General features: G+C 32.4%; 1 protein-coding gene across 1 annotated transcript; it reads right to left on the bottom strand.

Moving 5' to 3' along the window:
- Window positions 1-1,953: 1,953 nt before the first annotated feature.
- SYTC (Calcium-dependent lipid-binding (CaLB domain) family protein) lies at window positions 1,954-5,885 on the bottom strand. Its single transcript, XM_021971690.2, has 13 exons — window positions 5,708-5,885; window positions 5,205-5,303; window positions 5,037-5,087; window positions 4,824-4,947; window positions 4,402-4,520; window positions 4,196-4,297; window positions 4,019-4,093; window positions 3,834-3,910; window positions 3,497-3,746; window positions 2,991-3,380; window positions 2,672-2,800; window positions 2,286-2,569; window positions 1,954-2,205 (listed from the first exon to the last, which is right to left on the bottom strand). The coding sequence occupies exons 1-12, from the start codon at window positions 5,816-5,818 to the stop codon at window positions 2,441-2,443; spliced, it is 1,656 nt and encodes a 551-aa protein (XP_021827382.1). The 5' UTR covers window positions 5,819-5,885; the 3' UTR covers window positions 1,954-2,205; window positions 2,286-2,440.
- Window positions 5,886-13,129: the final 7,244 nt, after the last annotated feature.

Below are 13,129 nucleotides of genomic sequence, written 5' to 3'. Positions count from 1 at the left end.
TAACATGTTTTTATTGGTTACGTTCTCAATGTTGGAAATGACATTTGCACCCCTTTGTCACCAAATTAAAAATTTGCTTTCAAATAGAGTATTATTTTTAAAATTTGTTTGTTTGTTTATCTTGTTTATTACAATAAGCACAAATTTAGCCCATGTCTATTTATGTTACCATAAGAGCAGGGATCTTGTAATAATTATAAAGGTTTTTGTCCATCTAAAATTTTTTTTAATACAAGAACAAGCGATACTCTATTTTAATCTAATCTAAACTATTGGAAGGGGGAATCAAACTTAAGTGCAGAGTTAGGAGTACATCCGCTCTAACCAATTTGACTAAACCCATGTCTGCATCCATCTAAAATTTTAATCTTCTATGTTGGGTTTTATTATCTTGGATATCAATTCAATTATGTTCCACATTTTACAATAAGAGAAGATATTTTTCACACATAAAAAGGTTTTAATTTGAGTCGGAAAAATAGTAATTTATATGTAATCAATTGTTGCATTTGTATAAAAAAGAAAGAATATGTTTTTTTTTTTAAAGTTAGCCAACGGGGTGTAGAGAAAAAGGGCTTTGACTTGCATACCAGAGGTCTCAAGTTCGAACTCCCATGACATCTTAATTGTGTGTGTATGAGAAATTTCCCTTATAGTTTAGACGATCACGTTTACTAAAACAAAAAAAGACAGGCATGCTTTGTCATTGTTATTACTGATTATGTAAACACATTTTCAAGAAAATGTACATATCGTAATTAATTGTGCTTATCTGTCTTTCCCATCAACTCACCAACTTGCTTTCCATGCTCTATCTTTTCTGGTCCTCCTTTTGAGAAAGTTGGTGACCCACAATTATTTGTAATAGCAATGACGATTATTTGCTAAATAATTATAAAGTATACTTTCATAGGGAGATAAATAAATATCTTCTACAAAATGATATGGTCACTATGTATGTCATTGGGATATCAAAACAACTAAGTAAATGTTAATTAAAAGTGTTTTAGTACCATATGGTAATTTGCCTTTATTTCAAATGTTAATTAAAAGTGTTTTGAAGAGTATATAATAATTTTATTAGAATGCTAATAACAACTCCCGAAATAAAAGACAGATCGATGAAACTTCGATATGTGCACTGCAGGACGACAATAACAATATAAATTCGATAGAATATGCCTGTGAGTCACACACATGACTAAAGAAATCTATAATTCTTGGGGAGAAATACCTAGGACACTGCTAATGGCCAACTAATAAAAGTCATTAACTACCTCTGATGAGCTCTATAAAATTCTCGACCAAAAAAAAAAAAAGCTCTATAAAATTCAATTATATTCTAATATTCGGTTTGGACAACTAACCCGGCCTGTATGCCTACGACAACACAAAAGGTTATATGCCAAAGTCATATTTTAATTTGATTGTAATCTTTAAAGACGCCATTTGGCACGTTAAGATTGGTCTAAGAGATTTGGTCTCAAGATAATAATTATTTAGGGGAAAAGGGTCAAAGTTTTGGAGGACTGATATCAGATATCATCATGAATAAGCCTTCCTGAGTTCTACTCACAAATAGATTAACTATGCTATTTGTCTGCATTATGTATAAAATATTAGATTTGCTAGATATAAAATTGTGTTCATATTGGCTTTTTGTTTCTTTTTAATCAACCGTTCACATTTGCTTTTGAGATTGCTAATTGTTTGATTGTAGAAAACATTTTATTAATTATGATGAAAGATTATTCTTGCTGTCTCTGAACATCTGCAGATGTCAATCTGGAAAGCCAAATCAAACATATCATGTGAATTATTTGTGTGGATTTCTAGTTACAACAAAGAAAACACTTGTATTCGTTAAAGAATACACAGTTCCACATCGGAAATTTAACAAAATAGAAAGTCTCATATAATAAATGGCTTCATTTCTAATAACATCGAGGTCTTTTGTATAAAACTCCACACCAGCTAAACAGGTGGTTAAGTTGGGGATAATATCGATGTTACTAATGATTTTTAGAAAAATCAAAAACAAAAACAAAAAACAATAGTTGTTACATTATTTTATACAAATAGCACCCAAAGAAAAGAAAAAAGAAGAAGATTTGTATACATTTTTGTATGCGACACTGCTCTAAATTCACAGCTTCAGCGTTAGTATCAGCAAACAAATCCACCTCTCCTCCCTGTTTCTGAGCTCTGCATCCAAACATGGAGTTCATTAAACAAAATAAATAAGTATATAATCTTTCAGCGTTAAACATGACCTGATATTTTACCTCTCTAATAAATTGAGGCCAATAATAATCTTCCCAGACTAAAAGTCTTAGATTGAATTGAAACCCAAGATCACTCATGTTCATGACCTGAAGGGTTTGTGTGCTTTCTTTCACATAGTCAAGACCCCTCTCTAGCTTTCCAGGTTCCATATGCCTCAAATCATCTTCCAGCTAATCTCAACATGTATCATCCCATTCTTTGAATTGATTAGGTGGTATTTCTGGTTGATCCGGCCGTTGTGCACAACGTCTCTAAGATTAATTTCCACATGTCCCAACGATTCCTACGCGGTCGAAACAAAATTAAAAGTTCAAATCCTTGTAACTTATGTGCAGAAATTGTTGCTACTACTAATTGCTAAGTATGAGTGGTTGAACTCACACACCTTCAACCGGAAACTAATGCCTGTCCTCTTGCTCAGAACTTCAATGTGAACTTTCTGGTCCAAAGGAGGCTCATCCAGCATGAACTGAAATTCCTCGTTCCAGTGCGGATCACGAGTTTTCCTAAGCATCTGAAGAAACCAAATTTGTGTCATGTAAGGGTGAAATGGATAACCAGGCATACAAACTTGCAATGCACCTTTGCTAACACAGCTTTGGAGACTTATACTGCTGTCTTATAGCATCCACTATGAAATTGCTGCTTAAAAACCAGAGTTTGACAGTAGCAAAGAGTTTATATTTATTAAAACCCAGACTTACATGCGTTTTCTTCTTTTCTCCTTTAAAGAGGATGAGAGCATAAGGATTATTGTGACACTTCCCCTCGACATCCTCAGCTCCTTGGATCATAACTGATAGTACACCTGATCCACCTTGGGTACTATCATCTGATGACATTGACATATCAATTTCGCTTTCGTTTCTCCTATAAGCTTCAATAGGTCCACTGAAGTTTCCACTATATTTGATTGTGTCTTCTTTGAAAGGCACAAAAGTTAGCTCAACCAAAAGCTGCCCTCTTTGCTTCTTGCTATGAGAATCAGTAATATTTGTGTCCTTGAGCAAATCGAGCTTAAATTCCTTCATCTCATGGGGTGTCAGCTGTTTGAGAGGAACAAACTGCATTCCTATCCTATCATGCCCCCCAACCTGGAAGAGCAAATACAAATGATCAGAAACAACCACCTAACACGTAACTACCCTATTTCTTTGCTTCAATTTCTGTGTTTAATTTGAAAGAAGTAAAGAGAGTAAAGAGAGGTAACCTTGTCCCAGTCATAGACTTGTAAATGAAGAACTTGGGACTTAGGATCCTTCACAATAAGCTTAAACTTCTCATACCACTGAGGGTTCAAGTTTTTCTTCTTGATAGTCGTTTTCTTTGCTGGCAGCCCATCTCCTGTCAGGCTGAGCTTGACATAAGGATCAGATGATCCTAAGATATCCTTCCTCAAGAGTTTAGTTGCACGAACAACATTCACATGTAGTATTCCCACTGGCTTATTTACGGCCACTCTGTATGAATAAAAAGTACGTAGTTTGCTCAAAATATTTCTGTAAAGTGACTGAGCAAGGAACGTGTATCATCTCAAATTGACTTACGTCGAAACGTCAAGAACAGGTATTTCAAGAGTTTGGGGCCAGAGATAGAGGCTTGCAACTTGCTTCTTAATAGTCTCCTGCAGGCAATTATATTTACATAGTTGATTCATATCCAACCAACCATCCAAATGTCAGACAATCAGAAAAAATCCCAACTCCCCATGAAAGTATTACCAGTGCAGCACCTGAACAAAATGATAGAGGCCGGGTATAGACATGATGTCACCTCCCAATATTTTCATTCCAAAATCAACATGAGGCTGCAGACAGGTCAGAGAAATTCAGCATATGAAACTTGTCTCATTTATCGAACCTATTTAAGGTACGAAAGGGGATACGTGTTAACTACGGCCTCTGCTTACCTTCTCCATCAAAGACACCACAATGTTTGCAAAACATGGAAAGGCAGGCACAAGAGGTTTCAAAGCTATCCTTGGTGCTAAAAATACTTGTAGATCTACTAACTGAAATGAAGTTTAATCAAATTTCTGAAACAAACGCATCCACATTGAAGAAAATAAAATTCTTCATTCCTCTGTCAAGGAATGCTTTCTTAGGCTCTTCTTACCTGAATTGTAATAGGTACAGACAGAACTTTTACCACCAAAATTATGTTGGGATTGCCAGCCCATTTAATTGATGGTTCTAGGATTAATTCCTTCTCATTAGTCTCATAGACTTGAAGACCTGAAATTTGTAAGCCAAAAAAATTGATAACAACACAAGGACAAGTGAATGATGTTTTTTTCGCTACTAGAAATGTGATCGTTCCACTACGATGCATACAATTATATATCAATATGATTTCTTGGTCACAAGGTTTGCTCAAAATTTCTTGAAGCTTAGGTATTATATATGACATCTTTTCTTTCTTTTTGGGGGCATCAAATGATGTGTTAACCTTAGAATTTTCTTTTTTTGGATCAATACCAATTCATGCCCACGGTTTATGCAGTAAAGCGAATTAGATGATGCTGGGAGCAAACTCACCATTAAAAATAGGAGGAAGAGTTCCCAGATTTATTTTCTCAAACTCAATTGACTCAATCTGAAACTTCCCAATGTACTCTGCAAATATAGGTTGAGCCACATTTCTTATCATACCTCCAATTTCCTGCATATTATGTTAAACTCATGTCTCAGACAGACATAATGGAAAGGGAATAAATCAAGAAGAACAATGGCTAATGATCAGAATATCACCTTATCAAGGTAAGGCCATAAATCTGAGATGAATTTATTCAACCAGTGTACCTGCACAGTTGTGAATATAACCAATACAGAATGAATAAAGATATAGCTTAGGAGCAGCAAGAGAAACAATAACAGAAACTCTACTGATGAGTGAGGTGATTGAAAGGCGATACTAACGCTATGATAATTTGGGTTCTTCACCCACAATGGAATTTCTTGAAGAAGATCTTTCAAGGAAAGTTCATCTAACTCATAAGGTGGCCTGCTTACTGGATCCTGCAAAGTATGTCAAGTTATTATACAGACATGTTATGCATGATGTAACATTGTTCTGTTTTTATTTTAGTTTTTGGTATTTGGATTTTCATTATTCTGAATGAAACTATCGCACTCATAGAATGAAAAAGGTAAGAAAATCAAGTGATTATAATTCCTTTAAACAAATATAAAAACATCCCACATAATCAAGCTATTCATCTTTTTTTTTTCTTTCTCAAACTTCAAAAAGAAACAGTAGTTCCATTGCACCCTCACCTCAGAACATGAGATAAATTGTTACAAAAGAAAGTAAAACTATGCAAGGCAGGTAAATAATTCATCCTGGACAATACATGTTAAACAAAAAGAAAACAGAAAACAGAAAGATTGATCAAAGAAGAGCAAGATGAAAATGGATTTACCTCAACTTCTTTGGGCTTTGAATAAATAAAAAGGAAAAACCCCACCAAGAGTCCAAGAGGGATTCCAATTCCAAAGCCAAGGATTACCAGTAAACTGCTCAGAAACCCCATCTTCTAAGACCTCCGAAAAAGAAAAGAACAGAAAAAAAAACTCAGAAAACCTGCATGCATTGAGAAAGAGCTAAGACAATGAATGAAGGGTTAATTTCCAGCAAACAAAAATGACCAGCGATAAACTCTAGACGAATGTACTAAAAAAACGTAACGAATAAACTCCCAACTAAAACAGCCAAAACGGAGACGTTTTTCAACTAGTTCAAACACAACCAAATGTGTACACAAAAGAGCGGCAAACTCTAAACATGATTAAGGAAAAAAAAAAAGACATAATTATTAATAATACCCTTGTAGTTGTTGTACGTTGGGATGTTTCAAACTCTTGGGATCCACATGAAATTTATTTGAAAGCCACGTAAACCTCAAAGCATGAATGATCTAGTTTCCATTGTGTTGATCCTTTTTCTGGCAATTGTTATAGAGGTTATGGGCTGTTTTCAAGCTGTCGAAAGTCCATTTTAATGGTTAATTTTAGATTTTGTGTGGATGTTCTTAATTTGGTTACAATTATTCGCTAATTCAAGAGCCCTTTGGACCATTATTATATCTCAACAAAATGTGATTGACTAGAAAAAAGAGTTTTACTTTAATGGGATTGTATTAAATATTATATTATTCTCAATTGCTTTTCTAATTGGATTTAGATTTATAATCCTGTTTTCAGCTTAATAAACTTGGATTTCATGAACAGAGACTTGGTAGTGTGGACTTGGTTGGTGAAATTTCCTTGACCATATTTTAATTATACATGTAATTTTTGCATGCTTGGTGAGACAACGGTCATGGTTAGATCAACTAGTAAGGATATATAGTGTGTCCATTTTCTTGCAATCGAGTTTGAATTACCCTCTAACAACATTCTTTGTTTAATCCGATTGACCAAAAAATGTATCCACAAATATTCTTTTTCCTTGTTTCTATCAAGCACCTATCTCAATGGAAGAAAGCAAGAATACAAGCCTATAGCAGCCAAGAGAAACGATGTACGTCTGCTATTGCTAAGAGCCAACTGCGCTTTACTTAACTTACTAAAATTGTGGACGATTTCTTCCTTCTTCTTTTTTTATGCTCGTTGACGTTTTTTTCTTGTTTATGGGGCATCCAGCTTTGAAATGTTTTATTTAAAAAAGATAAATACAGTGAGACCTTGGAAGTGTTGTTTTCTTGTTACATTGTCTATCGATTGGTTTGAAGAAAATGGGTAGTCCAAAGCTACAGTCTTCTTAATTTGCTGGCGGTATTGAAAAGCCAACTCTGAATTGATAATGAGACGAGTTTTGGTGTAATTAACCAACTATATATCCATAATTAGTTTGAAGGTCTTTAGTGGCATATGCTTTGTTGGTTCATTTCAAGGTTCGTGTTCGTGTCAATATCTAAACTCAAACTCGACTAAATTATCAAGAGCATTAGAATAGAAAAACAACACAAAAGCAACATCCTCCATGAGCGTCTTCAATTTTAATAACGTTTAGGATTTTATTTCATTGGAAAATAACAAAAAAATATCCTTATTTCTGAACATGTTATAATGGATTTAAAATGTTTACCTCGAAGCAAATTCGCTTGTTCTCGTGCGAAATCGTAGCGTGTATGATTTTTCTAGGCCTAGCAAAAACAAAAAACCAAAAGACAATATGAAAATCAGAACTATAACATTGAATTTGGGCCTATGATATCCCAACCCAACATCAACAATCCCACAGAGCAAAATGTCTTTGTGATACAGCTTTTAGCCCATATCCAACCCAGCTCCAATCTGTGATAAAATCTCTCAGCTGGGGCTTTTCATTGCCTTAAAAGATCTACAAGCTCTTCTACTCTTTGAATATGGGCTTTTGGGTTTTTAGGGAAACTGCCAAGGATTCACTTTCCTTGTATTTTGTTTTTCTGGGTGTCAGTCTGAAGTGATCATCTTTTGTAAGAGCAATTGGAAGTTGGAGGCAAGTAGTTTATAAAGTGACAGGATTCTGCAGGATCTATCATTGCCTCTGTTTTCTTCTCTCTCTTCAGACTTTCAACTTTATCTGAATCAATGTGAAAGTGCAAAGCAAGGACTGGACATTTTGACACGTTCAGGCTTGTACTAGGAAATAACTTAATGGTTTCCCATCAATTTCATTATGACATTACAACAACAAACCAGATTGGGGTCTTCATGCAAGAAAATAAGAGACTGCAATTGGCATTGGAAAAATAGAAAAGAGAAGAAGAAGAAGAAGAAAAAAAGCTGCTTTCCACTTGAGAAAAATCATGAAAGTACTTGACCCAAAAGCACCTAGAAAGCATAGGTCATAACATATTGGTGCTTCCACATGATAGCTTGAATTCCTTATCACAATCATAGAATAAGATGTGGGAATTGAATTACAAGAGCAATTAAGCCAATTAAGCAAAGCAACAGAGAATTTGGGCAGGTTGAAATCAATGAACACTTAATTACTCTCTGCAACAAGTCTTTTTTTTTATTTTTTTTATTTGTTAATGCAGCTTCCATTGGGCTAAATAATGTTGTAAAATGAGTGCAAATTTTACAATTGCTCTAGCTTGACCTTCACCTTCACCTTCACCTTGACCTCAAGTCTACCCAGATTCTTAAGGGAGCTAATCAGAAGCTTTAATTATTTAGAAACTTTTTATATATATAAAAAAAAAAGGCCATGCCCTGATTAACATTTGCTTTCAAATTAAGAAATTTGAAGCTCAGTTTGGTTACTTCTAGGAAAGCCCAATTTCCATTGAAGTTCTTTGTTTTTTAGCTTGGTATTTGCAGTTCTTTCTTCTTCTTTTTTGTTGGTCTGAGCATTTCTTTTGACTAAGAAGTTTTGCTTGGGAATGTCGGCTCTTAGACTATGTCTCCAATTTATAATTATATTTTACTCATCATTTATGGTCAACTCATAGCCAAGTGACTTCAAGTTTCATTTTTTATTTGGTCAACTCATAACTATGATTGTTGTTGTCTCTATTTTATTTTGTCTATTTTTATGTAGTAGAGGCATGTCCTTAATAATTCTTGTTATAGCTAACTAGTCCCTTGCCAATTGTTTTTATTTTATTTTTAAATTTCATTTAAAATTAAAAAAAATAATGCGTAGTTGTTTTTCATAAATATAGGACCAATTATCTGATTTTTTTAATATGAAAAAAATGTTAATTTATCATATTATCCTTATTTAATTAATAATTTCAGTTCTTAATATTTGCATTAACCAAGAGCATTTTCTAGTATTTTGAATGTTTGCTTTATATATTTAGATTACTCTATTTTCACACTAATATATGTACTTTTATGAATTACTTTGCAAACAAAGTTGCATTATATCCACCATAATTTGTCTTAACTTCCACTTACTAAAAACAACTCACAAAGGCCAATGGAGTATAGCTTAATTGGTTGAGCTCCTTCACCTCCACTAATATGGGCAGAAGTTCGAAACCCCTAGACACCAAATTAATATTTGTGTAAAACCCCCTTCCCCAATCGCTTGTGCTAACAAAAATAAATAACAACCACATACTTCTCATCTCTAGTCTCTACTTCTAGAAGTACACCAAAACCCAAACTCCTAATTTTATTTTTATATTATATATCTAAGTCACTTGGATAAACGTCACAGTCACGATATAATCATTCTTAATATAATTAATTCTTCAAGGCCTAAGATTTCAAAATAGAAATAGTCTAAGAGTGTGTGGTGGTGGATGACCTTTTCTTTTGTACTTTTATTTGAGTTTGCTAGCCAGCTACCATATGATATGAGGCCTTCAATTTGCTAAGAATAAATGGAGACCAAGTTAGAGCTCAAAATGACAGGTTCATTAGGTTGAGATTTCAATCACATTTGCAACGACCCATTTTGCAAATGGAAAATACTTCCCTCCTTATTAACTGAGTATGAGTTTCTACATTATTGCAAATAGCAGTATAACATGGGTGCAAATGTTTTTCTTTTTGTGTTTTTGATTAATGATTTTTGCTTATGTGTCAAATTGTGATTCGCAGGATGAGTATCTCCCTACAGGTAAGGAGGCAAGCAGTATCCTTTGCAAATTGAGCTTACCAATCTGATCCTTTCCATTTTTTAATCTCCAAATTTAGAAAATTAGGACCCAGATTAGCAGATTAATTAGTTTATGTACCAAATTTGGCTTTGTTTGTGTTATAAATCATGAAGAATATTGAACCACCATCTCAATCCTTATTGCATTACTAATCTTATTTATAAATCATTGACTTTTTATATCGTCATGCATGCTCTGTGGTATACATTTTTTATTTGGTAGTCAGATTCTTTTCACTAAATAAATAAACTAGTTCTACAATTAATATGCTACTAAAATTCTACGAGCCAATTAATATAAAACTGAAACTTGTTGCTTGAGATTATCTTAATTAATGTGATGCATGATTGCATTATGCGCATCTAGAAGGTCAGTTTGTCAATTCCCTCTCTCCAAGGGCAGACCTACAAAGGGGCTTGACTAGGCTTTAACTCACTGCTGGTTTTGTACTTTAATAGTAATTGTACAACAAAATCCATTATAATTAAGTATTAGTCCACTTATTTTAAAGCCTATTCTATCCAATCACATCAGATTTTTTATTTATTATTATACCCACTAAAATCCTACCATATTGTCTATAAAAGAAATATATAATCCGACCATATAATATTAATTAGCTCAAAAATTCCTGGTTATAAAAGATCTCCCCTAAAAATTAAATTTAGCCCACGCCTAGAAAAATTCAAGGGTCCATCATTGTCTTTCTCTCGTAGCCAAGGAGATTTAGAAAGATGGAAAAAAAAAAACAATAATAAATTGAGTTTAGACCCATAAAATTCATTTTTAATCACCTACAACCCTTTCCTTTATTTTTTTATTTAAAATACCCAATTTTTTCAAATAAAACCCGATGACTAGGATCAAAGTAAGCAAGATACCTAATCTAGCTTAAAATCTTACTTATTATATTTTTAAGATTCCAAAACTACCCATATTTACAAGTTAACGTGTTATGTGGGGGTGTAATTAATGACACACGTTAAATTTGGAAAGATCTTTGAATGGTTGTAAAGGATGTAGGAATTAATTTAGAAACTTATTTGAAATTAAATATTAAATTCAACATTAACGTATTAGTAATCAACATGTGATTAATGTTTTGGTTTATTTAATAAATTTTTGTTGTTGTTTTCTTTTATGAATTATACTACTAGTAATATATTTTATTATAGTTTTATGAATAATAGTGTACTGTTGAAAAATATTTTGATAATCTATTTATTGTTTGTTTTAAGAAAATTATATATATTTTTTTATAAATGAACCTTTTTTTGCTCTAAATAATGTACTTAATTTTTCTCTCTAAATAATGTACCCTTTTTTCTCTAAATAAAGTACCTATTATTTTTTTTTATGAATTTTTTTTTATTTAAATGAACCTATTTTCTCTCTCCAAATAATGTACCTATTTTTTCCTCTAATAATGTACCTAGTAAAACAATGTACGTATTTTTTTAAATGAACCTATTTTTCCTCTCCAAATAATGTACCTATACACATTTATAAGTATATTGTAAAATAATGTACTTATATTTTCTATAAATTATTGTGTACCTATTTTTAATTTATGAAAAATGTACGGAAAATTCAATTACAAAGTAAATGACTTAATTTAAAAAAATAAATTGGTAAATAATATACCTATATTTTATTTAAATAATATATTTATATTTTTATATGTATATATTTATATTTATATTTTTCATAGGTACATTATTGGATATGTAATTTACTGATTTTTTTTTTGAGTTTGCAATTTTAAGGGGCGATATGTGAGAGGGAACAACCAAAAGAAATGGGTTGATTGATATGCTATTAATAGGGAGTATTAATTACAATTATGGCAGTTAATGAAATGCTTGAAATAAATTATAAATAAAATATAAAGTATAATGGCAAACGATGTAAAAATATAGGAATATTATGACCTCTTATATCCTAGTAGTCATTTAAATTTGAAATTGGATTTTATACATAGATTTATAGAGTTATGGGTATATGTCTAAGAAATAGAAAATGTAGGGATCTATATTGGTGAAGCCCCAAAAACAAAGATATGTATGTCAAAACCATTTTTCGTAGTTATAAAAAGAATTATGGCACGTAGGGGACACTCTTTAGGAGGGTCCGTACGATTCACCACTGAAATTGACAACCAATTAATTATAAGACCACTGAAATTGAGATGTCAGGAATCAAGATCGATCTGGTATTTTTTGGGCAAAGAGCAGTTCATAAAAAACAGCCAAAACAGGCCAAGCAACTAACATCGATCATAAATGCATATCCTATCCACCTTATCGGCGCCATTGATACAAAGATTTTTTCAGTTTGGTTCGATTATAAATGCATGCATATGCATGTGTCTGCTTTCTGCTCCACAGCATTTGCCAGCTTCTTGAATTAGGTCAGATGTAGCCGTAGATACAACTGGATCATATATTGCTGGAGAGAGACATGACACAATTTTGGGTCATTAATAAATAATGTCTATATATTTTACTAAGAATATAATAAGTAAAATTAAATAAAATGTTTCTTCATAAAAATTTAAGTATTTGTTTATTGGAGAGAATAGGTATATTTAAAATTTTCAAATAATGTTTTTGGAGGCTCCGGCTTTTCTTAGTACCATGTTAGCTGCTGATGTTTGAGGTGTTGCTAGACCTCGTCTAGTTTCAATTTAGTTTCTTTTGATTTTGGGGTTTTAGCCCTCCATTGTACCAAAATAAAAAATAAATAAAAAAAAATAAAAGGTAAAAGCCTTGTCTAATGATTTAAACAAATTTGAGTCTCCTCACTCATCGTCAATTAGTTTTGGATCGAATATTACATTCTAATATGGTATCAAATTATTCACATATTGGGTCTAATAATCACACATGCTCCCATGTCCCCGACATATCTTGTCTAGGCATTTGAGTGTGAATTTCACATTAAATAATGAAAACATTACCTAATAATTCAAATGTCTCGAGTCTATTCACCTAATCTCAATTGATTGTGTATTGAATACTCGCATTTTAATTATATAAAAAAATCTTATCCTATCAACCAATTTTGCACTAGGGGGGGTTTAGTAGATGCACATTTTAGATAAATTCTGTAATAAATTGTAGCATCATCAATCACATATAAAATCGAATTCTTAACTAAAAAGTGGGAGAGTTTTTTTGTTGTTGTTGTTATGGTAGGGCATCAATTATCCTTTGTTCTTCAATTAAAAAACCTCCTTTG

The sequence above is a fragment of the Prunus avium genome, chromosome 2, assembly GCF_965620075.1.
Source record: "Prunus avium chromosome 2, drPruAviu1.hap1.1, whole genome shotgun sequence".
Taxonomy (NCBI): Eukaryota; Viridiplantae; Streptophyta; class Magnoliopsida; order Rosales; family Rosaceae; genus Prunus; species Prunus avium.
Note: the sequence above shows the minus strand (reverse complement) of the source record. Positions and strands in the feature narration are given on the sequence as shown.

Coding starts and splice junctions, on each gene's coding strand:
- SYTC (XM_021971690.2), bottom strand. CDS start 5,818: ATGGGGTTTCTGAGCAGTTTACTGGTAATCCTTGGCTTTGGAATTGGA. Junction 4,521..4,823: donor TCTTCCTCCTATTTTTAATG/GTGAGTTTGCTC, acceptor TACAAATTTCAG/GTCTTCAAGTCTATGAGACT. Junction 3,747..3,833: donor CCTGTTCTTGACGTTTCGAC/GTAAGTCAATTT, acceptor TTATTCATACAG/AGTGGCCGTAAATAAGCCAG.